Source organism: Mus pahari, chromosome 16, assembly GCF_900095145.1.
Source record: "Mus pahari chromosome 16, PAHARI_EIJ_v1.1, whole genome shotgun sequence".
Classification (NCBI taxonomy): Eukaryota; Metazoa; Chordata; class Mammalia; order Rodentia; family Muridae; genus Mus; species Mus pahari.
Window position 1 is genome coordinate 27,648,158 of NC_034605.1, and position 26,633 is coordinate 27,674,790.

At 41.3% G+C, this 26,633-nt stretch overlaps 4 protein-coding genes across 4 annotated transcripts in view; all 4 read left to right on the plus strand.

Annotated features, from left to right (window-relative positions):
- The first annotated feature begins 8,859 nt into the window (after positions 1 to 8,859).
- Positions 8,860 to 10,452, plus strand: LOC110333932 (histone H1.2). Its single transcript, XM_021215720.2, has one exon. It carries the CDS (start codon positions 8,896 to 8,898, stop codon positions 9,532 to 9,534), a length of 639 nt encoding a protein of 212 aa, XP_021071379.1. The 5' UTR covers positions 8,860 to 8,895; the 3' UTR covers positions 9,535 to 10,452.
- Positions 10,453 to 17,705: 7,253 nt separating this feature from the next.
- On the plus strand, positions 17,706 to 18,183 carry LOC110333942 (histone H2B type 1-B). The gene has a single exon (XM_021215730.1). The coding sequence runs from the start codon at positions 17,761 to 17,763 to the stop codon at positions 18,139 to 18,141; it is 381 nt and encodes a 126-aa protein (XP_021071389.1). The 5' UTR covers positions 17,706 to 17,760; the 3' UTR covers positions 18,142 to 18,183.
- Positions 18,184 to 22,229: 4,046 nt separating this feature from the next.
- LOC110333937 (histone H2A type 1-B/E) lies at positions 22,230 to 22,699 on the plus strand. Its single transcript, XM_021215724.2, has one exon. The coding sequence runs from the start codon at positions 22,262 to 22,264 to the stop codon at positions 22,652 to 22,654; it is 393 nt and encodes a 130-aa protein (XP_021071383.1). The 5' UTR covers positions 22,230 to 22,261; the 3' UTR covers positions 22,655 to 22,699.
- An 800-nt stretch (positions 22,700 to 23,499) lies between these two features.
- LOC110333933 (histone H3) overlaps positions 23,500 to 26,633 on the plus strand; it is a 5,357-nt gene continuing 2,223 nt past the window's right edge. Inside the window, exon 1 of the mRNA XM_021215721.2 lies at positions 23,500 to 23,828. Within this exon, the coding sequence (XP_021071380.1) occupies positions 23,500 to 23,828 (329 nt within the window). The remainder of the gene's footprint in view (positions 23,829 to 26,633) is intronic.

The following is a 26,633-nucleotide window of genomic DNA, read 5'->3' on the forward strand; positions in this document are numbered from 1 at the left end:
GCAGGATCTTAGGTTGGGGCTAGAGATGCCAATGGCCCTGGAGGGTCTGCCTGATAACCTAGCTGTTGGGCTGGGATGTTCTTGTCCATTGCTGATATCAATAAAAGCATGGAAGTACTAAAAAAAAAAAAATGAAGACATCCTGAATGAATGAAATAATTCTAGGCCAGCTTTGACTACAAAAATGAATGTCACAATAATAATAATAATAATAATAATAATAATAATAAAAGGAATAAAGAAGAAAGAAAGGAGAGAATAAAATGGCTATTGTAGTTTTCTTTCTCACAGAAAGCTCAGTTTCCAAGCCAAACAAACAATAAAAAACAAAACGAATATTCATAATGGAACTTTTGATTCGGTCTCAGCTTCTTACCCTGTCACAGTTATAGGTCACCAGTTTTGTCATCAAAACTCTCTGTATGTGGAAAGGTTTTAAAATCTGCTGAGTAATGGTTAGTGTCCAAGTGAATGATTAGCCAGCTGACGCTTTACCCTGGAATTCCGCTGTCTGCTAGTACAAACACCCGCAATTGCAAAAGCCTAGTGTGAGGAAAGAAGCAAGCTGCAGGCAGCCAGTTCTCGGTCTGCACCTCAGCAGCAGTCCTGCCCCTGGACAGCTTCAACCAGAACCCTTCTTGTTCAACTCAGTGTCTGAAACTATTTAAAATGATTAGTTAGCAATGTGAGATGGTTGGGTTTTGTTTTTGCACGTGTTTTAAAAATTGTTTCTTAGTAATTTATTCTTGTGTATTCTTCTTGTTTATTCTTGTGTACTCTTCTCCTGAGTTCTGAGATTTACAGGAATCATGCCTGACTTTTTTTTTTCCCCTCTCCCCTCCACTAATGTTTTACATAGTTTGTGTTGCTCCTTTCAGCAATGACTAAATAGTTGTGTGGTGCCCGTTCAGGTGGACTTTCATATGATCATGCTTGAGTGTGGCCTACGTTTCCTTGAGTTTGCTGGGTGTATGACTCAGGGGGTGTGTGTTAGAATCAGGTGATGGGCTAATCTTGAGCCCACTGTACAGTTATGAACCCTTTGTATCTCCATGATGGCCACATTTATTATCACGAGTATTGATAGACCTTAATTATGAATTTCATAATTTTTTCACTATAAGACAAAAGCTTCTTCTTGCCTTATGATCACCAGCAGGGCTGGTCAGGGCTGAGACATAGTTCTGGGTCCTTAGAGATATTACTGAGATGGAGCCAGGGTATACTACCAACAGAAATTTCAGCAGAAGTTGGAAGCAGAGTTAGAGTTTAACTAAAAGATATTTCAACACATATTTACATACTGTTAGCAGATAGAGACACGTAGGAAGACAGTTACACCAACTGTATATATAGGATTCTCAACAGAGTAGTGCTTAAGTGACTTTACAGTGGTCACGTACATGACTTTAGTGATTGTAGTTAAGTTGAGTGCTCAGGGACTTACATGACATCACAGGGCAACTCTTAAGTTGTATACATAATTTAACACATTGGGTGGGATTATAGTTGATAAGGTAAAACCTTGGGCACAAAGGTTACACAAGTTTTTTTTTTTTTTAACCTATAAATAAATTTTATATTCTTTGTTAGATTCTAAAAGAGCTGCAGGTTCATAAACAGGCAAGGCTTATGGGAAGTCATATGTATTCAAGCCTTGAGCATGGTTCATTGCTTACTTGTAACAGCCCACTATAAAAGGAATATTGTCTCTACATAGGCAACCTTTACAGCAAATGTTGCTAATTGAGCTGCAATTGTTGACTTTTAGATCTCAGACTTCAACTAGATGCCCAGTGAATCCTTTGCCTTGTAAATCCCTTCAACTGCCTGTCTTTCTGCTTCCCCTGTTTTGCAGGACAGTGTCTGGTTAGCCTATTCACTGTGGCCATTTTACTTAAAAACAAACAAACAAACAAACAAACAAATACCCCAACAACTAAGAACTGATTTAATAACTTAAATCAAGGCTCTATCATTAAAATCTACCACTGTATAAAGTGACCATTGTTCTTGATCATTCTGCTGTGAGCCCTTTCTCACAGCCAGCATCACTTATCTTTTCTGAGGAGAGTTCTGTCCTCCAGTTCCTACAGGAGGACAAACTGTCTGGATTGCTCTACAACTCCCTAAGCCTGGCGGTTGCTAGGCTTATTGTAGTTGCTGTTGAAATTGCAGAGTGAATGAGCCAACATGGATTCTTCAGTCACTTAGAGAAGAGTTCAGTTCACTTAATTTCTTCTTCCCATGTTCCCTGCCAGTGGACAGACTGCATATCATGAATTTCTAGTTCATTATAATGACTATATTACAGATGGTGTTAATAACTTCTGAAAGGGATAGAAAAATATGAACATAGCTGAAGATTAATGCTTATCTAGGTCAAGAGAAATTTGATTGGCGTCTGAGGTAGCATCCTTGTTTTGGCCTGCCATCTAGTGTCTACTGAGGCAAACAGCAGCACATGTTGTAAATGGCTGTGATTCCTATAAGATAAAAGTTTCACACATGTCATATAGGGGTGAAAACCTACCTAAAACTAAATCGAGTGGTAAGTAGTTAATTGGTAGGGATGTGTTTTTGCTTTGTATAGTTTATATATACAAATTTGAAAGTCTTATGTCATCCAAGCTTGGTTCAACTGATGATCATTATGTAGTCCAACTTGTTCTCCAGCTCTGGAGAATCCTCTTGCTTTAGTCTCCAGAGTCCTGGGATTACGGACATGAGACATCACACCTACATCTATCTATCTATCTATCTATCTATCTATCTATCTATCTATCTATCTATCATCTATGTTTTGAGAAAATCTCCATGTAAGTATTGGCTGGCCTGGACTCCCCATGTCGAACATGTTGGCCTAGAACTCACAGAGATCTGGCTGTCTCTGTTTCCTGAGTGCTAGCATTAAAGGGGTGTGGCACCTCTCATGGCTTTAGTTGAAAAGTTTATACCTCTTTGAAGTGTACGTGGTGCTGGAGGCATGAAATGCTAAGACTGCTGCTCTGTGCTGAGTTTGGGGTTTTCCTTTGGTGAAATGTTAAGGCTGGGGTTATAGGTAGGATGCTGTTCACTGGGATGACCATGGTGCTGGAAAGGCCTCTTTTGACTAGTATTCACTAAGCTGTTTATGAGCCTTAATGACATTCACATTAGCACAGTCAGGGATGGGCACTAGTTTGTGCACAGGTACTTATGTACAGTATTCTAAACTAATTTTTATTCTTTGTATGTTCATCTGAAATTTGTTGTACAGCATAAATATGTATGGATTCATAAATCCCATAACAACCTATAAAACATGTGGTTTATTATTATTGGCATCTTTCAAATGATGAAACTGAAGCATGGGCAGGTTAAGTAACTCATCCAAGGTTAGGCAGCTGGAAAACAGCAAAGCTGAATTTAACTCAGATACTCCATCTACGAACCAGGGTAGACAGACACTTGAGTAATATACAATGCTGTTTTGTTTTGTAAAATAAGAAAGAAAACACAACTACTCTTATTAGCTATGAAAGTATATTTCATATATTTGACTGCTACAAATCTTAGGTCAGTTAACTTGATAAGAATTTGGTCACAGAAGTTCTATGTAATATAAGAAGATTGAGATTATGTGGGAGTGCATCCAAGACAGAAACATCATGACCTTTCTTATGAATTAACCAGCCATACCCTCTTGTCATCAAAAGTATGACCTGCCTGGAATGGAAGAAGTAGGGACAGAGGGATTGTGTGAGAGGGTCTTCACAAGCTTGCAAAGTGGACATGGGATGAGGTTCTGGGTGACTGTTGGGACAGACCCTTATTGCAGAGTCATAGTCTTGCATCATTTACTCATCTACTTGTCCTCCAGTGCATAACCATATTTGTTTACACTTGTACACACACACACACACACACACACACACACACACACACACACACACACACATCATTCCTTCCCATCTAGGATGGCCCAGAAACATCTTCTCTTATTAGGGTAAGAGAAGATGGGTTCTTGGGCCTTCAGGATGCATCTGAGAAACACAAGTAATCAGAAAGAAGGAAACAGCTGGCTGGACTTGCTCTACTCTCATCCATTCATCCGATTTGATCTATTCTCATCAATCTCTTCAAAGTAAGGAAGGGACAACCTTTCTCCGAATCATGCCCACACAGCAGAGGGTCCTCACATCTTAAGGGTCTGGTGGGAATAACTGTTACATGAGCACACCCCAAACCTTGAAGGGGAACCCTCGCGACTAATCCTCACTATCTTCAAAGTGTAAGTTGTTGCTCAGGAACTGGGCATCGTCCTCCGCACGTGAATGGAGGAAGTGGAATTAAAACCAAGCCTGCGTGCTTCAAAGCTATGCTTCTAGATCACTGTCATCACCAGTAAGTTGTAATCTCCACCTACGCACAACCTTACATGTTTTGGATCAGTGTGGCGTGGTCTTCTGAATGAGTTGAAGCATAAGAACTTCCCATCTTATGCTATATATGGTTTCTTTGTATATGAGATTGAAATCTGTAGTGTAGCATATACAGCTTACATATGAATAACATATAATTATAAATGCATTTAATTAAGTTTATATCTTAAAAGATTATTAAACAAATCATGGTTATCAATGATCAGATTACTTAATTTAATACCTAGCTTCAATACCTAAAATGGTCCATACAACAGACTTAGGATCTTAAAGGATTTTCAGAGGACTTACTAGATTATTGGCGTAGAAAAGGGATTAACATTTAAGAGCTTGAGGACCCCCATTCTAAACTGTTTTCCTTGTTTCTTTTTGAGACAGGTTTCACACAGCACAGGTTGGCCTTGAACTCTGTCTTGAATTTTTAACCCTCCTGCCTCCCTATCCCCTGGGCTTAAGCAATTCTCTTATCTTACAATTTCACTGCTGCATTACTCATTACTTAAGGAAAAGGTTTAGCCTCTTACCCTTCTTTGTCTTTCAGACTTTTGTTTCCCTATCAGGAGTTCTTTCCCTGTAAGGCCTGCTTGTGTCTGTCCTAGCAGGCCCCTGGCCTTGAGAGGAGACACTCTCCTTGGATGGTTGTCCTTTATGTTCACTGCAGGTGTTCTATCCTTAAGTAAGTGCTCAGAGGCTGTCTGGTGCAGGGTGTTCACAGCAAGCTTGTGGTCCGGGATGACAAAATACTATCTCAGCACATTTAGCTATATATTTCCCACAAAACAGCCATGCGTGAGATGATGCCTTGGCTCTGGTCAAGGTGATTATCTAACTTACGGCTCCCTTTGTGCCTTCATTATAAGCTTAGACTGAGGAGGTATAAAAAGTGTATACTGTCACGATTGTCAATTTTGTATATTTGGAAGGTGAGCTTAAAGTTTTGAAAGCGTTTTAAAGTCTTTTGAAAAATAAGTTAGGGTGGGGGGTAGGGGAGGTGTATCCCAGGGCTCTGTTGGCAATTTCAAAGTGTCTGGGGACCATTTCGCATTGTGTCTCTTTTTGCAATTCTCTATTTGCATTATGTCCCTCCTTCATGCCTTACTGTTATGATGTATGTTGGTTTCCCCATTGCATTTGAGGGTGCACTGGTGTATAAACTGTGAAAAAGATCTTGGCCCTTCATGTATTCAGGAATCAATAGAAAAAAACACTGTAGCAAAGATTTGACCTTGTAATTGGCGGACATCTGCCTGGAGTGACTGAGGAAATAAGAGAACTACTGCTCAAGGTCATTTGTAGCAATTATTTGTGAGATTGAGGTGAGACAACAGTGTAGAAGGCTATAAACCGAACCAAACCAAACCAAACCAAACCAAACCAACCAACCAAACAAACAAACAAACAAACAAAAGGCTATAAACCTCCTGACATCACTTGTGTAGTTTTAACTTGTGCTGCCAACATTGTCTGTCTGGCAATGGACCAGTTATCATTTATCATTTTGAGGAAGGAATTGCAAATAATGTGGTTGTGGCTTTTACCATCATCCCTTGGTAAGTTAGAAAAACACAGGCTTCAATCACTCCAAGTTGGATCTATACTAACAACTTCGAAAAGCTGCTCCAGCTAACCCCACTCTGGCATGTTAGAGGGAGGAAATGGAGAAGAAAAGGTGGAAGCCCGCCCCTTAAACTTGCCCTAAACACTCTCTCCCTCCTATGAGTGTTTCTTGCCGTTAAACTTTTCTACCTCCAGCTCCTTCTGCATATTCTCTACATATTTAATTCTGCCCACCAGGGCAACACAGCCTGAAGACATGGCATGACAAAACCCTCGTGCAATCTTCATCATACAAACAAATGTACCAGATCACTTTGACATCATCACGTTTCACCAGTGTCCTCATTTCATTGGTGGCTATCCAGTGATACTGAATCTAAAGGTCATATCACCAATCTAATCTTTTGCTCGGAGCACATATAAATAGAAGGTTTTTTTTGCCCATAATCTTAGTCAACTTACTTTAAAATCTCAGACTCCATCAGACACTTATTAAGTCTCAGGTTGCTTTCAAGTTCCACATTTTATAGTTTCCATTTTAGAGGGTGACATCTGAAGATTCTGATTGGATGCCCTTAGGACAGTCTGACTAATAAGCATCAGCATATAATTTTTGAGCTATTAAAAGTATGACTCATATATAAGTACTATATGTGGTAAGCTCATGTATATGTCGAAGAATGATGGAACTCATTATTGAGTAAGCAAGCTGGATGACATTTTGGTTCAAAGAAGAATACAGGAAGATAAAGTGTGTATTTACTCAGAGACAGAATGAGTGCTGAATGAATACTGAAAAATTATAGATATAATTTATTATTGTACGATACAAATATAACTTTCAGGGTTATCTTTTCTATTGGAAGCAATTAATTTGCATCTACACCAGGTAAAACTTTATTAGTTAATTGCATTAAAGAGCTATGATTTGATTGTTTCAGCTTGAAAGGTTATAATAAGTTAACGAATTACAACACTCAAATGAACAAATCTAGGATTTTAAAAATAATTCGACAATTTACAGTGACAGGGAGGTGGGTAAACTGGAGTACTAGATCACACAGCTTTTTTCTTGGGGGAGATGGGCAACTATCAGATGAGGAGGGCATTCATTCATTTTCCACATAATCCGAGCAAGGTGACATGTTCTCATTTCTGTCACTAAAGCGTATTGGGATGTCGAAGGTGCTTGAGTTGTGTACTTTCAATAATGCCTTGCAAGTCCCATTTCAAAGTCCACACAGGAAGGCAACTCTTAAAGTGGTTCTATTGCTAGCAATTCATCCATCCCTAATCCCATTAGGCTGTTAATTCCCAGAGGGCAGAAGCCTAGGAGATGCTGTTTGCAAGTGCTAAACTAACGTTATTACCTGAGACTCCAGGACCATTCTCAGTCTTATAAAATATGCTTTGTTTCACAAACATCTCTGAACTCAATTTTGTATCACCTTGTGACTTTACCACACTTTAGTGCTGACAACCTCATCACATGTGTTTATGCAGACATATACTTAAACAGAGATTTCTGATAAAATTAGGGGAACTTCCTTTGTCCCATGTATTAATTATATTAGCAGAGAGTTTACCTTGTATTTTCTCTAACAACAAAAACATTGTTGTAGCTATTGAAGCCAAAGGCTGAAGTATGAACCTGAAAACTTTAAGCTAACAAAGCAAAGTTGACTAGAATACAGATTGCCATATTCAGAGGAACTGAGGAGAGATGACACACAGCTGTCCACTACAGATGACATGATAATTTGTACTCATCTTGTCTCTTATCTTATTGGTAAAATTGGCCACATTTTCTATTTCAAATATTTAGCTTGTTCAAATCTATGTCAAACGTAACCTTTAGAAAAGCCAGTAAGTTTACTGACATCTGCACCTTATAGTCTCCAAGTCTAGAAGGTCCTTCTGTACTAAGACAAACTATTTTCTAGATTAGAATTTCCATGCACTGAAATTTATATCTGCATTGCTGCAAAATAAGCAAATATTTGCTCGTTGCTTTAAAAACAGATCTTTCAAAGACTCTAATTGGCATTTGGGGGAGAGGAGGGCTCATATAGACTTTTGAGGTTTCTTTCCCTTCTTATTATCTTTATTCTTCAGAGCTAGACCCCCTACTTTGCAAAACTCAGAGGGGAACCAGGAGCTTTAAAAATAAAGCCCAGTATCTCCCATCATAGAAGTGAAAGGGGTGCCCCGCCCCCACCAATGAAAAGCATTTTAAAGTCAGTATCTTTAAATCAGATATTTAAGTCCTAACCCCACCACCACATTATACACCCCCAAGGCCTATGAACCCCCTCTCAACTTATCCCACGTGTTTTATACTGGAAATCCCAGTCCTAGTCCATAGTTGTGGTGGGTCTCTACTCAGAAGTCACTAAGGACTTGTGTTACTTCCCTTGCGAAGAAACAGAATAATCGTGAAAATTTAGGCGGAAATCGCTTCATTTTTGTCCCTAAATTAAGGGAAGCATGTGCTCTATAATCCCTGAGAAAAAGAACTTTCAAGGGCAAAGGAGCGACCAGGTAATTTAGAAGAAAAACAGAAAGTGGTCTCCATCTACCCCGGACTTCCTTTGGAGTTGGGGGAATTAGGGACTCCTAGGCGCGTTGTCTTTAGGGATGAGGAAAAAATAAACATATATCCTGAAGCCTGAGACTTCTCAGATCCTTTACCGGCCAAACTCGAGAGATTTGGTGTAAGACATTTTAATATTTTCTCCTTTTTGTGAAGTGTAACAAACACAAGTTGGGAGCAGCGCGGCTGCTCAGAGCTTGCCAGCCAGGCAGGCCGCCGGAGCACCAATCAGCGCGCGCCTGCGCTCTATATATACAGCGGCCGGGGCCGCGGTACTCCATCGGCGTACTGCCACCAGTTCCTGACTTCTAGAGACTCATCATGTCGGAGACCGCTCCTGCTGCCCCAGCCGCCGCGCCCCCCGCGGAGAAGGCGCCTGCCAAAAAGAAGGCCGCCAAGAAACCCGCTGGGGTGCGTCGCAAGGCGTCCGGACCCCCGGTGTCCGAGCTCATCACCAAGGCTGTGGCCGCCTCCAAGGAGCGCAGCGGTGTGTCCCTGGCCGCGCTCAAGAAGGCGCTGGCGGCCGCGGGCTACGATGTGGAGAAGAACAACAGCCGCATCAAGCTCGGGCTGAAGAGCCTGGTGAACAAGGGCATCCTGGTGCAGACCAAGGGCACCGGCGCCTCCGGCTCCTTCAAACTCAACAAGAAGGCGGCTTCCGGCGAGGCCAAGCCCAAGGCCAAGAAGGCAGGCGCGGCCAAGGCGAAGAAGCCTGCGGGAGCAGCCAAGAAGCCCAAGAAGGCGACTGGTGCTGCCACACCCAAAAAGGCGGCCAAGAAGACCCCGAAAAAGGCGAAGAAGCCCGCGGCAGCTGCTGTGACCAAGAAGGTGGCCAAGAGTCCAAAGAAAGCGAAGGTCGCCAAGCCCAAGAAGGTCAAGAGCGCTTCTAAGGCCGTAAGACCGAAGGCTGCCAAGCCTAAGGTTGCGAAGGCCAAGAAGGTTGCAGCCAAGAAAAAGTAGGCTGCCTCCTCAACAATCCAAAAGGCTCTTTTCAGAGCCACCACTCCCACTTAAGAGCTGTGACATTTGTGTGATTAATGAAGCAAGGTTGCATGGGACTCCGGCCCGGCAGCGCTTGCTCGCTCGGTGGGATGGGTGGGGTCGCGTGTCCCACCTAGACTTGTTTGTGCTGGGCTGCTCAGGAAGTGCTAACGTGGAACGCCCTCCCATGGCTGTCAGCAGCAGAAAGCAACCCTTGGCGCTAGTCCGTATTGGACTGCAAGGTGATTTGAAAGTTCCGCCCTGCTTGTGGGTTGGCTCACTCCCGCCCAGGACTCTAGTTCTTAGTTTGATTGGGCGCCATTCCGAAGTTTGAGCTTCCTCCGTGGAGAAACGCATCCGGGACTTGTAGGTGGCTTCCGTGTTCAGCCTCTTTTGTGGGTGTTAGCCTGGAAGTTTGGGAGAAGGTGGGGTGCTGGCGCTAACGTAAACTGCCTTCCTTAGTACAAAGACATTTTAAGGGGTAGCTGCCGGAACGACTAGCTTGCACAGTTAAGTTGGACCCAGGACTGAAACGATTGCTTCTCATACTTTCGATTTGTTTTTTACAGCGACGGAGTTGTGGGTTGAACTGCGTCACAACCTTGGTCAGCCATTTTTTTTTTTTTTTTTTTTTTACACCATTACCAATTATTATACTTGCTTTGCCTTATTCTGATGCAGCATAGTTGTAGATTAACTTTGTTTTGCCTCAGCTTGTAGATTTAACTTTGTTTTGCCTCAGCCTCCCGAAGCGCTTACTTTATACGTGTGTGTCGTCACTAAAGATTGACCTTGTATAAGTACTTAGATTCCTTGGTAATGCTTTGTACAATCCAAAAGGTTAAATTGGCTATCTGTTGAAAGTGTATGCTTCTAATAAAAAGCGTTTAGTTTTCATTCATTGCTGGATTCTTTCATACCCACAGTCTTTAAGAGAGGGAGATTCAGATTGCTGATTTGTTTCAGCCTGGATCATATTTCTGGTGTTCCCTATAGTGAGTGATGTGAAGCGTGCTTTTTGGAGACCTAAAACTGAGATTTGCTCAGTGGATCCAGTGTTGATTTCAGTGTCCTAAGTGTTTATCGTGGAAAAGCCAGGAGATCAGAAAGGAAAATCGCCCGTTTTCTCCCAGTGTTTTGAGTCCTCAGTTTAAATGAGCAAACAGCTAAAGCATAATAAATAGACCCAGCTTCGCATTTCCATGCCCTCGGGACCACCTGTGAACTCTGTCTCCATTCTTCCCAGTTTTTATTTCATGTTTGCCATAGGCTAAATTCCTTGAATAACCTGAATCTCAAATTTCTGTCTGCGTCCTTTTGGTAGTTTCTAAGGTAGAATTAGACTAACTCTTCTTGCTGCTATCTTCGTTGTGGAGGGTACTTGGTACATAGCAATGATTCAAATATTGTTTGGTAAACTTATAATAGGAGAAAACTAATTCTCACAACCTTTTTGTTGTTGTTTTTGTGGCTGTCAGACGACCCCTACCCCCCCGCCCTCCCCAACCCCATCTCTGAGATAGGGTTTCTCTGTATAGTTGTGGCTATCTTGGAAGACTAAGTTGACATTTAAGCCCTCACCACCTCCAGGCCTCTTCTCAAAATCTTTCAAGGCATTCCTTCTATATTCGTTATTAAGGGGACTGAATATGCTTGCAGTTTATTCTACCACTGAAATGTGTCCCTGACAATGTATTTGAAGATATTGTTAGCATCCCAATACTCAGAGAAAAGCTTCTTGGTTTTTTTATTGAGATTGGATTAAAGCACATTTGTGAAGCTAGCAGTTTGCTTATGTAAAAAACAAACGTGTTATCTACCTATAGATCTTTGAATTTTCTCCAAATATGTCCCAATATTTTTTAACCCTAGAAGCATCTTTATTATTGTTTGCAATAAATAGTTTATGAAATTTTATTCCTTTAGGAACCATCCCACAAAGTGGGCGTTAAAACCACTTAGTTATTGAAGCCATTGTTGCACAAATGAATTAAGAATTTTAGACCAGGTCTGTCCATATATATATATATATGAGATACATGCACGTATGTAACTTTACATGCACATATGTAACTCTAAAATCTAAAAGCAGTATTCATAGGGAAAAATCCATTTTAAATCCACTACATCCAAAACACTGTCTTTCAATGTAAAATGAATATAAAATGAGTAATAATCTATAATTTTGTTTCTTATATTACATCTTTGTAATAATCTATAATTTTGTTTCTTTTTTTTTTTTTATGTTTTATTTTTATTTATTTATTTATTACATGTAAGTACACTGTAGTTGTCTTCAGATGGTCCAGAAGAGGGAGTCAGATCTCATTACAGATGGTTGTGAGCCACCATGTGGTTGGTGGGATTTGAACTCAGGACCTTCAGGAAGAGCAGTCGGGTGCTCTTACCCACTGAGCCATCTTACCAGCCCCAGAGGACAACTTTTTTTGTTGTTGTTGTTAAAGATTTATTTATTTATTATATGTAAGTACACTGTAGCTGTCTTCAGACATTCCAGAAGAGGGAGTCAGATCTCGTTACGGATGATTGTGAGCCACCATGTGGTTGCTGGGATTTGAACTCTTACCCACTGAGCCATCTCACCAGCCCATAATTTTGTTTCTTATATTATATCTTTGTAATATATTTTGTACTTGTAGTTCATCTCAGTCCAGAATATATATTATTTCTAGTGTTCAGTTAGCTACCCATGACTGTGAAAACAATATAGATAAATACAACTTTAGAATGACCTCAGACGGCTGGTGAGATGGCTCAGTTGGTAAGAGCACCCGACTGTTCTTCTGAAAGTCCGGAGTTCAAATCCCACCAACCACATGGTGGCTCACAACCATCTGTAATGAGATCTGACTCCCTCTTCTGGAGTGNCTGAAGACAGCTACAGTGTACTTAAATATAATAAATAAATAAATCTTTAAAAAAAAAATAGAATGACCTCAGTCCTTTCCTTTACATCTTTATTTATGATGAGAGTATTTGAAAATGTTTATTGTTAATTAGTAATATACTGAAATTATGAAAACAGAATGTCTGATTATTGGAATCTCTGAGAGTTCTTGGTGAAGCTGGTCTAAACTAGGTAGGGCTACATAGTTGCGACCCTGAATCAAAAATAATTAAAAATTAAAAGGTAGAACTGAGTTATAGGAGCAGTGGTCACCTGATGTCAGTTGACTGGAGCTTTTCTTCTAAGCCACCAGAAAGCAGGACAAGAAAAGTAAGGAAAATAGAACTGAGCAGAATTGCAGGGAAGGGCCTAGATAAAAGATGGGCAGAATTTCATTTTTCCCCCCCTTGGGGTTTTTCGAGACATGGTTTCTCTGTGTAGCCTTGGCTGTCCTGGAACTCACTTGGTAGACCAGGCTGGCCTTGAACTCAGAGACCCGCCTGCCTCTGCCTCCCAAGTGCTGGAATTAAAGGCATGTGCCACCACACCCAGCCAGAATTTTATATTCTTATCCCTCCCTTCTGAGTTTCTCATTTCCTCCTGGAGCCAGGTGAAATGAACTCTTGTTACTGGAAATACCTCACTGACTAGAATTGAATCACTTTGTAGTAACAGTGGAGATCTAATTGTGATGCTAAATATAGCTTAGGGTGTGGTGGTAGGGTTTGTAAAGCTGACACTTAAGAAGGTCAAGTAGGAGGATCCTGGGTTGTAGACAGAAAAAAGTCTTGTAAGGAAAAAACAAAAACCAAAAGAAAATCTGTTGAGTGTGGTGGCCTTTAATCCTATCACTCTGTAGGACTGGAGAGTACCTCTGAGAGTTCAGGTTCAGCCTGGTGTTTGTAGTAAGTTCCAAGGCAGCCAGTGCTATGTAGAGAGACTGTCAAAAGAAAACAAAAAAAATATACAAACAACTACAACAACCAAAAAACAAAATAACCAACCACCCAGCCAACAAACATGTTACTTTAAATAAAACCACGGTTTTTAAAATAAGACTGAGAATGTGGGTATGTAGCTCAGGGGTAGACTGCTTGTCTGTCGTGGGAGATGCCTTGGAAATAATTAACCATAACCATAACCATCACAACAATATAATGATAATAACAGCAAAGCTCAAATTAATGATAGTATTCAAACTATCCACTACAGTGCACCTTCAGATATTTTCAATTCTACACACTTTTTTTATTTCATCACTCCAAGAGTTAGACATGTGAAGAATCATTCCAAGAAAAGATAATTGATTTTCTAGTTTTTATTCAGTGCTTCTTTGGGTTTCAATTGATTGGATTTGGATATTTAAAATTGATCTGAATATAGGAAATGTTGAACAAATGTATTTTTTAGATTTATTTTTAATACTTTTCCTTCATTTTGTTACTAGAGGATAAACTAGGGGCCTTGTGTATGCCAGGCAAATGATCTCCCATTGAGCTATATCTTCAGTCTCCATCTGTACTTTTATATGAAATATTTCCTTTTAATTATTTGAGAGCTAAACATTATAAGCCAGCCACAGTTTTTAGTTCAGAGTTCACAGAACAGAATAAAACTCAAGGATAAAGTTAGAGTAGGGAACTTAGAATGAATGATGGTAGCCCAGGAAAGTGGAGTTCAAGCTTCAAAAGATTGACACAGTTGATGAAAACTGGTCCAGACAGAGGTTCAAGCCACATTGACAGCCTTGTTATCTGAGTAAGGCCTCAGGCCACTGCCATCTCTGGAGTGGTCGGAATTGCTCCTTTTCCAGGTATAAGAATGGAGACGCTTCCATAAGGAAAATTTATTCTGATTTTAGGTTAGAGACCCTCATGCCAACATAACAAACACTGAGGTGACATTCTCTTTTCTTTTCAAGACTGTAGCCTTCCTCCCAGTACTTTCGTTGTGTTTGGAGTCCCAGATAGAGACTGAACAGAAGCCGCATATGCAGGATCACACCATTTGGAAGAGAGCAGGGATTCAGACCCTGTGGTCATAACACTTACTGAGAGCTAGTATTTTATGTGCACTATTTTGTAGCAAGCCAAACATAGTAGCTGTTATTATACATTTATTTCTTAACACAGTCTTGGCATAGCACATGGAGGGGTGTGCTATTATTATTCCTCCCATTTTAGAGATTAAGAATGGAGGCTTGGCAACATCAAGGATTCATTTAGTTTCTGATCTATGAATCAGTATCATATCTTCTATACAGTAATAATTTTCCACAAAACTATATGATCATATATTTAATTAAAATTTTCTGATTAAAAACCAAAACAACTGAAACCTATCTTAATTCTATCAACCAGGGTAAACAAATAGACTTTCAATAGATAATATGAAGCTATTCTGTCAATTTTTTTCCTCATGTCTTTGTAATCTGGAATATACTTTACACTTAAAGTATAATTTGGACTAGACTAGCTAAATTTAAAATGCTTGTCAGTTACAGCTCTCATATTAATAGTGTAGGAAATACAAAAATTCATTCGTTCTAGCTGTTTCTAAGGAAACAATAATTCCGATGTAGTCCTGAAGTTTAGAGAGCGTCCTGATGCCTTCCTGCCTTGCCCTACCTTTGTCTCCTCATACCAGTGCTGACAGTAATGAAGACCGGTCTCTCAGGCCTGTCTCTTACAGCTTCTCTGGCCTACCTTGGCACTGCCTTATACCTGAAACGGGGTCATCTTTGAAGAAGATGAAGACAAAATTACATTTGATTATCCATTTTGGTAAAAACCTATTTAGCAGAATAATTGCTCTCTTTCTCTCCCCACCCCCACCCCCCACCCCCGCTTGAAACAAGAAGTTACTTTGTTGCCCAAGTTGACTTGTTACTATATTGGGACAGCCAGGTCTCAATTTCTTTATCATCTTGCTTCAACCTCCTGATGATGTTAAGCAATATTTGGTTCATTTGATTTGCAGACTTGTCTGTTGGGGGGGGGGTCCCTCTAATGAATCACAGTTCTAATTTTCTAATTTTTACTTTCTTCCCTGAAGACCTCTTTGTTTTTAGGAAGATACAATTCAATGCTGAATCTATAAGGTGTTCTAAAGTTGTACCAGGAAATTTTCCCTGAGGATGAAGTGTTCAGATTCCTTACAGCTGAGTCTATAGTGCCCATTACACGATTTCTCCTTCCCTTTATCTTATAATGGCATCAGCAGTCCAAGCACCATAGCAAACAGCGATACCCAAGGCCAGAGTCAAGATAAGCCGTGAACGTCACTTTACTACGTACTGTCAATTTGGATTGGGTCTTGTTACATTTCTTTGGTTTATAGTTGCAATATTTCCATCGGGTGTACATCTTTTGTCACTTATTTACAAGTCTCCTTCATGTCTAAAGAACTAGCTTTTGTACAACAAACTGGGGTACTAAAAAGGAAAAACATCTACTTACTAGAAATCAATCCATGAGAAGTATACAGCAACTTTACATGAAACTTGAGGTGGCTCTTAAAAGAGCCTTTTTGAAAGAGAAAGCATAAAAATTATGCTCTCTCGCCACGGATGCGGCGGGCCAGCTGGATGTCCTTGGGCATGATGGTGACACGCTTGGCGTGGATGGCGCACAGGTTGGTGTCCTCAAACAGACCCACAAGATAGGCCTCGCTCGCCTCCTGCAGAGCCATGACGGCCGAGCTCTGGAAGCGCAGGTCGGTCTTGAAGTCCTGCGCGATTTCGCGCACCAGGCGCTGGAACGGCAGCTTGCGGATCAGCAGCTCGGTCGACTTCTGGTAGCGCCGGATCTCGCGCAGCGCCACGGTGCCGGGGCGGTAGCGGTGGGGCTTCTTCACGCCGCCGGTGGCCGGGGCGCTCTTGCGGGCGGCCTTGGTGGCCAGCTGCTTGCGCGGGGCCTTGCCGCCGGTGGACTTGCGAGCGGTCTGCTTAGTACGAGCCATTCTTGGGAGGAAAAACACTGAAGTGGAGGGCAAAAGGAATCTTGCCCTTAAATATACTTAGAAGCATTTTGATTGGCCTTGCAACTTTTCGAAAGTCGCGCGCCACAAATTCATTGGCTGGGAAATAGCCTGTGTGATTGGTAGTTTTAAGAGTATCTGATTGGCTATATTGTTCCGACAGCCTCAAGTTACGTTTCGTCTGTACAAAAAAAAAAAAAAAAATTAATTGGTGTTTTTAATGGAGTTTTATCTCCCGATGGAATCACAATCCTGTTTTTGAAGTGCGGTGATCGAAAATCTAAGTGCCTTGACGTTTCTCCATTCTTTTGTAATTTTCTGTTACGCGGTACAAAGTGTAATGCCTTGTAATTACTTTGGAGTTGGGTAAAGTAAAATCGTAACTCACAATCTTAACTCACATTCTTGGTCTTAAAGGGGGCAACTAGTATGTAAAGCGCTGTGGGTGAGTTATTTTAAAGGTTGCCAATTTTTGATTCGTTGGAAACTGGACCTTTAATTATGAACACTCAATTCTCAAGAGCAGTATTTGTATTTTCTATAAAGTGGAGGGCACTATAGGTAATGCATCATCAGCTGATCTTGGGGAGAAGTGGATGGTTCTTAACAGCCTTTAGATACATCGATAATAAAAATTTCTTGACTTGGCCTTGAATCTATTTCCACTTGGCTTTGTGATGGCTCTCGGTCTTCTTGGGCAGCAGCACGGCCTGGATGTTGGGCAGGACACCGCCCTGCGCGATGGTCACGCGGCCCAGCAGCTTGTTGAGCTCCTCGTCGTTGCGGATGGCCAGCTGCAGGTGGCGCGGGATGTTGCACGTCTTCTTGTTGTCGCGGGCCGCGTTGCCCGCCAGTTCCAGGATCTCGGCCGTCAGGTACTCCAGCACGGCCGCCAGGTACACCGGGGCGCCGGCGCCCACGCGCTCCGAATAGTTTCCCTTACGGAGCAGGCGGTGGACCCGGCCCACGGGGGAATGCAGGCCGGTCGGGGAGGAGCCTTGCAGCCAAGCTTTCCATGTCCCGACAATACTAAAAGCTTCCAAATAAGGAAACACTGTAACCTAATACTAAGGTACCGTTTAGAGTGTGTAGGGTCACGAAAGATCGTCCTATTGGTCAAAATGGCCTTCTTCTCCTGTCCAATTGTAGATGGGATTTTGAATCTCTTATTTGCATACACGCTTTGATTCCATTATTTTTAACCAATCAAAAGTGAAGGCACTTGCGCCCTCATTTGAATTTCAAGAGTATAAATAAAATGAGTGCTCCTTGCCTCCCTACCAGTTTCTACTCTTTTTGGGTATCTATTTTTCAGGAAAATGCCTGAGCCTTCTAAATCTGCACCAGCCCCTAAGAAGGGCTCAAAGAAAGCCATCTCTAAAGCTCAGAAGAAGGATGGCAAGAAGCGCAAGCGCAGCCGCAAGGAGAGCTACTCAGTGTACGTGTACAAGGTGCTGAAGCAAGTGCACCCCGACACCGGCATCTCCTCCAAGGCCATGGGCATCATGAATTCGTTCGTGAACGACATCTTCGAGCGCATCGCAAGCGAGGCGTCCCGCCTGGCTCATTACAACAAGCGCTCGACCATCACGTCCCGGGAGATCCAGACGGCCGTGCGCCTGCTGCTGCCCGGGGAGCTGGCCAAGCACGCCGTGTCNGAGGGCACCAAGGCCGTCACCAAGTACACCAGCTCCAAGTGAGCGCGTAGAGCTCACAGCAAACCCAAAGGCTCTTTTAAGAGCCACCCACACTTTTCAGAAGAGAGTTGTAATTCATGACCTAACTTTGTCAGCCAATTTGACTTTATGAAGAAATGAAGTTGGGTATTTGCTCAGAGTTTAAAGGCTGAGGTCATCACTTAGCATTGCCATTTGTTAAAGCTATTTTCCCAGTTCCGTGGCACTGTTTGAGTTTTGATGTACATGGGCTAAGGAGCTTTTGAGTCTTAAGGGCATCCTACTCAGTCCATGGTAGCAGTGCTACCTCTAAAGACTTGGCTTTTGCAGGTTTAGGTTCCTTAAAAGTTTAGGTTCCTACTGTGAAGTTGAGTATTAAACTACAGCCAGTTGAGCCCTTCAGTGAAAAGCAACCGCAACTTTCTAATTAGGATCTTTGTTTTTCTTATGTCTTGGGCCTTTTACATTCAGGGTAGGACATTGACAGTAGGTGGATCTCAGAGGACTTCTAAATACAAGAGTGCCTGGAGCATTTGTGCTAGGGCAGGAAGACTAGGAACCAGATGGGGCAAGTGACTTAACAGGTGTTAAGATTTAAATTTCGTTTTTCTTTTTTTCATTTTTAAACTGTCTTAAGAGTATGTGTGGACAGGAGAAAAAGTTCTCAGAATGAGTAGTTAATGGAAAATATTTTAAAATATTTTGTCCATGATTCAGGACTTCACCCCTGCTTTCTCATTGGTTTATCGATTCATTAAATATGACAGGCAGGCTCTGAAAAGGCTAGGCAAAGACTTCAAGAGTTGTTAGAATGCTGGGCAGTGTTTATACCTTCCTCTAATCCTGGGAGACAGAGGCAGGAAGATTTGAGTATGAGGCAAGCCAGTCCTCCAGAGAGAATTCCAGGACAGCTGAGGTCTACACAGAGAAACCTAGACTACAAAACAGACACACACACACACACACACACACACACACACACACACACACACACTGGGATTGGGGGGTAGAGAGACAGACACAGAGACAGAACTCTCGGTACACACAAAATACCATGGTTAAAATTCATGTCTTAGAAACTGTGTGTGTGTGTGTGTGTGTGTGTGTGTGTGTGTGTGTGTGTGTGAATACACACCCCACCTTAACAGCAAGAAAAGAACACAGCATACAGTTCCTGAAACTTACCTTGAGAATGTCCCTTTGAAGTAAGATGTTAACAGTTTTACCATTTTTTAAGTGGATCTCTCAAGTTAGGGATTATTTTCTCTGTTGTCTTCATACCTTTCCCTTTTTATTTTCTGTTTCATTTGCACAAAAAGATATGAATACTGGGTGTTTTGCTTGATCATGCCATATTGAAAAAAACAATGACAAATGTTGGAAAAATAAGGAAGGCCTTCAAAGAAACAGGAAGCAGAAGGACCAGACTGTTCATTATCTGAAGGAGCGTGAACAAGAGACAAGAATGCCGTATTCCAGCTTAATTGTAAGGGGGAAGATGCAGGCTTCTCAAGTCTGCCTTAGCATCTTTCAACACATTTTTAATTTAATGAAGAAACTGAAATCTCTATGCGGCTGAGGTTGACACGAAGTGTTGGATCTTCTTCTTGCTTTTACCTTTCACGTCCTGAGATTGTAGGAGTCTCCCGGTCCTCCCTGACCTTGCAGTTGTGTGGAACACAGGACTTAAGGCACGCTTTTCAAGCCTTCTTTCCCACTCCTTTACATTTTCAACAGTGGTGGTTCGTTTGTTTTTATTTTTGTTCCTGTTTTTGGTTTTTTTGCTTGCTTGTTTTATGTTTGTTTTTGTCTTGGTTTCGTTTCTTGCTTTGTTCTGTTCTTATGACTTACATGTGAGTGAATCCTGTTGTCAGGTTTTTCATTGTAACTTCCTTAAAATATACTACCTGACCGTTAGTTAAAGTATTGAAGACTTACCACTAACTTCAAATCCTGACAGTCTTTTCAATCATAAAAATACAGAGTGATACTTCTCTATGTGGTTTTGAAAACGTTATAGGAAACATTAAGAGATGGGATTTATAGATTGAATGATAAGCATAGGATATCTTCCATACTTGCTCCCTCGCTGCCTTCCAGAATGGCTATTTTCATTCACCAAAAGTAACATCTCACTTTCCAGAAGGTGTGTACTGTTAAGCTTCTAGATATTTTCCGCTGCGAAACTGTAAATGGCAACACAGTCTACTCACTACTATTTGAAAACAAGACATTTTTACGACATTTCTTACATTAGGTTTCCATGATTCATATCTTCGGTTTTTTTTTCCTCCATTGATCAAAATAATCCAGGCTTCTTAAATAATTCTGAAAATATCAGTGCTTGACACAAGGGATATTTTTTGATATCCCCGTAGTCACCTAAAGACACATGCTCCAATTAGAGCTCAATTTTGATAAATCCCTTCTATAAACTGAAGCAGGGTCTGTTTATTACAGAAAGGACTGCTGTTAGCACTAGACATTGTTATCTGTTATTTGTTTAATACACATGAGCACCTATATATTTATCGTTTCTTTGATTTATATTACTAAGGTCTATGAGTAAAACACCACAGCACCTCTTCAGCTACACTGGAATTTGGGGTAGCTTAAGAAGTTTACACAGGGGCTAAAGAAATGGCTCAGCAGTTAAAAGCACTGACTGCTCTTCCAGAGGTCCTGAGTTCAAATCCCAGCAACCACATGGTGGCTCACAACCATCCTTAATGAAATCTGATGCCCTCTTCTGGGGTGTCTGAAGCCAGTTTACATGATCTTGCTTGTGATGCTCCCACATGACACATGTATCTGTGTGGTTCTCTTTTCCTTCTTCTATACCTCTATTTCATACACCAACGTTATCAGACGCTGAGTCATGAGACATGCTCCTGCTGTTACACTTATCATCTGGCGAGGCGCAAGGAGTAGGAGGGAAGGTAGCAGGGAATTTAGGAAATGCTTATGTCAAGTGGAAAAAAGACCAAGACCAAGATGGAAATAGCTCGACAGGAGATGGACAAGGTTTCCGGGAGCAGGAGAGTCCTTAGTCTCCTTCTTTCAGGTTGGTACTATTCCAAAGAAACAAAGTTTTCTCTGTGAACATAGATGTTTCATCTATGTTGTCTGCAGTCACCAAGGCTGCAAGGCCTTTCAGCGCACAAACTTCAGGAACTCCCCGGCCGCATATATTGCAGGTTCTCCTGGGTCAATGACAGGCTCTCCTCCTTAATCTCTATTTTCCAGGCAGTTTAAGGATAACTCAACCATGATAAAGAATAATTTGCATGTTTTTACTTTCTTTGATATTGCTGGAGCTAAAAGAAAGCCTGGCATAGAGCCTCAAATTATGTACCTAATCTGTTATTAGAAACCCACCAAAGATGACTATTCAGAAAGTTTGTAGCCAATTGAAATTATGTATTCCTGGTATTGAGGACCACATCCTGGTACCTCACTCTGCTGCTAGAGGGGGGATTTTTTTTCCCCTATGGTTGTTTGTAACAAGCAGTTTAAAAGAAGCTAAGTTAGCTAGGGAATCTTGAACTCTAGTTTAGAAAACAGAGTTTGGTAATATTCTGTAAGATTCTACATCAAGATGAAGTACAGTTAAGCCTGAAAGGGCCTTACCATGAATAAAAGATTGGGGAAGCGCTGCACTGACTTTCCTTGTCATAAAAATCACAATTCTAAACCCTGAAAAAAGGACAGTGGCTCAACAACTCAGAAAAACTCCTACTCTATATTTCAGAGTTTTTGAGACTACAAAGACCTGTATGAAAACAAGAAAATCAGTCATTTACTTATTTCTACTTAAGTAAAAACTGGAAAACAAAGTAAAAAAACCCTTCTTGACTATTAATCATGCAAACCAGCGTTTAAATCCCAGAATCCATACGGTTTTTATTTTTTAAAGTACAACATAAGGACGGACTAGATACGGAAAAAAAAAAAATGCAGCTCTTTATGCAAATGAGGAGCTCAAATTCTGGCTTTCAATTGGGTACAATATATTAACCAATCGAAGAAAGACAAACAGAATACCTCCAGTTAGTATAAATAGTAGCTGTTCCGTCTCAGGACTTACTCAACTTTTATTTTTCCCTTTCTCTGTTTTGTCTTTACTGACATCTTAGACGCACTGATGTCTGGACGCGGTAAGCAGGGCGGCAAGGCTCGCGCCAAGGCCAAGACCCGCTCCTCCCGGGCCGGCCTGCAGTTCCCCGTGGGCCGCGTGCACCGCCTGCTCCGAAAGGGCAACTACTCGGAGCGCGTGGGCGCCGGCGCCCCGGTGTACCTGGCGGCCGTGCTGGAGTACCTGACGGCCGAGATCCTGGAGCTGGCGGGCAACGCGGCCCGCGACAACAAGAAGACGCGCATCATCCCGCGCCACCTGCAGCTGGCCATCCGCAACGACGAGGAGCTCAACAAGCTGCTGGGCCGCGTCACCATCGCGCAGGGCGGCGTCCTGCCCAACATCCAGGCCGTGCTGCTGCCCAAGAAGACTGAGAGCCACCACAAGGCCAAAGGGAAATAAGCTGTGGAATTTTTTGTCTTTACTGCCCACTGGAAGGTTACACAAAACAAAGGCTCTTTTCAGAGCCACCCACATTTTTCCATAAAATGAGCTGCCACCTTCTGAAACTTACTCTTCCACTAACATGATATGGAGAGGTTACAAAGTAATTTTGAACCTTAGTAAATTGACTTTAATGTTACTACCATAATTGCGAAAATGTAGGAAGTGAAGCTTTAGAATACCTTATATACAGGATTAATGAAAAGTCGGCACCTAGGTTCGTCATACATGTCTCAATTGTCTCTATACAGGATTAATGAAAAGTTGGCACCTAGGTTCGTCATACATGTCTCAATTGTCAAGATCATAACAGTAGTAACGACTTAAGTTCATTAAATCACACTTCCGTCCATCGTTCCGGAAGTATTTTCTTTAACTTGATCTGCTTGTGTGTATCCGGTTCCAAAGATTTGTATTTGGAATTGACAAGCTATTCTTAAACTAGCTCTTGCAAAGGCCATGAAACCTGTTTAGATTACATTTCTAAGTTCACCTGATTTGAGTTTTTTTAAAGCTTGAGACAATTTGATTTATAGATTCTTATGTAAAATTTCTGTTCACAGGAGTTATATACACTACTCTGTAAAATGAAAGTGAGCAAAGACGGAGGGGCAGAGAGGCGGAGAGGGTGCATCTTCTGAAAGCTTTTTAACCAGGATTTAGAGGCAGAGGCTGACCAATCCCAACAAAGCGCGGGCCCTTTGAATGTTCTTCGGTCCAATAGCAGATAGTCTGATTGTATAAAAGATGGCCAGCCCTTTGCAGCGCACTGTAGTGTTAGTTCTTTTTCAGTCTTTACAGTAATGGCTCGTACAAAGCAGACCGCTCGCAAGTCCACCGGCGGCAAGGCTCCGCGCAAGCAGCTGGCCACCAAGGCCGCCCGTAAGAGCGCCCCGGCCACGGGCGGCGTGAAGAAGCCCCACCGCTACCGTCCCGGCACCGTGGCGCTGCGCGAGATCCGGCGCTACCAGAAGTCGACCGAGCTGCTGATCCGCAAGCTGCCGTTCCAGCGCCTGGTGCGCGAGATCGCGCAGGACTTCAAGACCGACCTGCGCTTCCAGAGCTCAGCCGTCATGGCTCTGCAGGAGGCGAGCGAGGCCTACCTTGTGGGTCTGTTTGAGGACACCAACCTGTGCGCCATCCACGCCAAGCGTGTCACCATCATGCCCAAGGACATCCAGCTGGCCCGCCGCATTCGTGGCGAGAGGGCTTAAACACAAGTCCAAACTGCAACCCAAAGGCTCTTTTCAGAGCCACCCATAATTTCTGTAGAAGCAGCTGTTACATTTCTACACTCTTGGGAACTTTGTTTTTTAAAGGTTTGTTTTACTAATACATAAGTACACTGTAGCATCAGTTCTCAATTAGGATGATTGTGAGCCACCATGTGACTGCTGGGATTTGAACTCATGACCTGGAGGAGCAATCAGACTGCCTTTAAAGAATAACTAACATATTATAATAAATGGCCAAGTAATGGAGTATCAGGCTTAGTCATAAGCATACCCAATATTGATTCCATGGTGCTCTGTGTTTTGGGGTTTTGTCTTTTTTGGTTTTTAGTTTGTTTTCCTGCTATATATTGGAGAGTGCTCTCTGCCTAGTTTCCATTACATGTCCTATCCAGGTGCCTTTTGTTCACATATTGCTGGTTCCAACACTTGTCTTTTATAGAACCTACCAGCACATACTGTGCAATGTTTAATGTTTTTGCTGTTACTCATTAAAATCTATTACATGACTAAAAATGTTTTGTTTTCTATGTTTTAGTAGGTGCTGGAAAGTAAGTAATTTGGAGTATTATCTCAAGTAAAATAAAATTTACATTTCGCTGAAATATTTCAAGCAGTTGTCAGAAAGTTTGGGTTTTGTAAAATTTTCATGATATTCCTGAACTTTAAACTACAGAGGCTCTACACAACCTCTCACTTCAGACATTGGATCGAATCCCTCCTCTCTCACTACTTTCTTACATGTAACACTGCCTATGTTGGGAATGTGAATAGACAACAAACTACCAAGATTTCACTTGAGTGGGTGATTTGTGTGGATATATTTTCCAGGGATAATAATAGCAAATACAACAATGACATAAAAAACCTGGCTTACAAAATGATAATTTCTTTTAAATCACGTCTACACTCTCTGATACTCCTCCATAGGCTGAGTGAGGCAGCAGGATCACAAGTTTGAAGCTTCCTTTGGTTACAGGATGAGTTCAAAGACAGCCTTGGTATTTTAGCAAGACCTTGTCTTGAAATTAGAAGAGACTGGGGTTGAGGTCAAAAGAATCACACTTGCTTAGCTTACCTATTAAACAAACCAAACAAAAAGGAAGAAAAGGTATGTATTTAGGCATTTGATTTCCTAGAGGCTGCTGTAGATAGCTCTGCCTGGCAACTATATGTCATTCACATATTGTGTCTTACGGTGATGGTGTCCCTTGAATGCCCTATATTTGAATATTTGGTTTTTGCTGTGCTGGCATTCATGTCCCCTGCTTAACTTTTTTTTTTTTCTTTTTAATATATATTACTTTCCTCTGTAACAAAATGGTGTTTAGGTACAGTTTGCTGAAAGGCAGCAAACTTGCTATTTTTTCTGTAAGAATTAGATGAGCAGTCTTCAAGGGTCTTGCTCTTCTTGCCTTATCGCCCGTACTAGAACCATGCATCTAAAAACTGGATTCTACATTCAGTCATTTATGTGAGGATTTAATAGAATTTCATAATAACTAATAAATGGATAAATAAACAAATATAGCAATATCTCAATAAATAATAAAACCATGCATTTTCTTTGAGAGCCCTCAGTGGTGGATAGCCCTCAGCAGCAGATAGTAGCAACTGTGTGGGAAGCTTGCTCAGGCTCAGATTCTATCATAAGTGCCTACTAGTCCATCTCAGATGAATCTTTTTCTCTATTTGAAATTGGAATCAACACCATCTATCTTTTATGATTATCATTAGAATATATTCCAATGCATAGTTTCAAAATTTCTGAGCTATATATTGTTTTTTTAATAAAATTTTTAAATAACTCAAACCAGCTTCTGAAATTACGTCTTACTTGGAATCACTTAATTGCATAGGCTCTGCTCAGTTTATAAATGATCACCATGTACTTAAAAATCTTTTAAGGTTTTGTTGTTGTTTTTGTTCTTAGCAAGGAAAGGTAGTATGGTCTAATATCTTCCTATTCTCTCTGTAGAGCAGGAAACAAACTAAAAACAAAAATAAATTGAATTTCAAATTTTGCTAAAATAATATTTATCTTTCTTTAGCGTGCTACTATAGGTTACTCTCCCACAATTGCCTCTCTGAACTCCACTTGGAATAAAAACACTTCTTAAAAAAAAAAATCATTTATTTGGTCTTTGTTTATGGTAACTTGTAGCTTTGTATTATATAACTTGTAAGTTATATAAAAAATATTTTTTTGCAAAATACATCCTTGAGCCCAGATGGAAGTTCTAACTGTGAAGTTTTACCTTGCTACATATATGTAATTGAACAGATAGTATGCATTTGGTATTGATTGTTCCAGGATCTATAGTAAACATGATTTCTATCCTCCAGGAACTACACACAGAGTGATATCAGGCACACGATAATGATTACAGCTTGTACTCTTGAAGACAACAGTTTTGTTATGGATATTTGTATGAAAGTTCAAGGCTCTTAAAGACAACTTGGAAGTCAAGTTTTAAGATCTGCTCTTTAGATTAACAGTTTTAACAGTAAAAATCCTACACAGTGGCACAAACCTGCCACTTAGCTCTGAGGAGACTGAGGCCAGAGAATTGTAACTTCCATCTAGGGTCACATAGCAAGAGTCTTTCTGGAAAAAAAAGAAGAGGACGAGAAGTGGTAGGAGGAGGAAGAAGACTGGGGGGGGGGGGAGAAGGAGGAAGAGAAGGAGGAAGAGAAATAGAAAA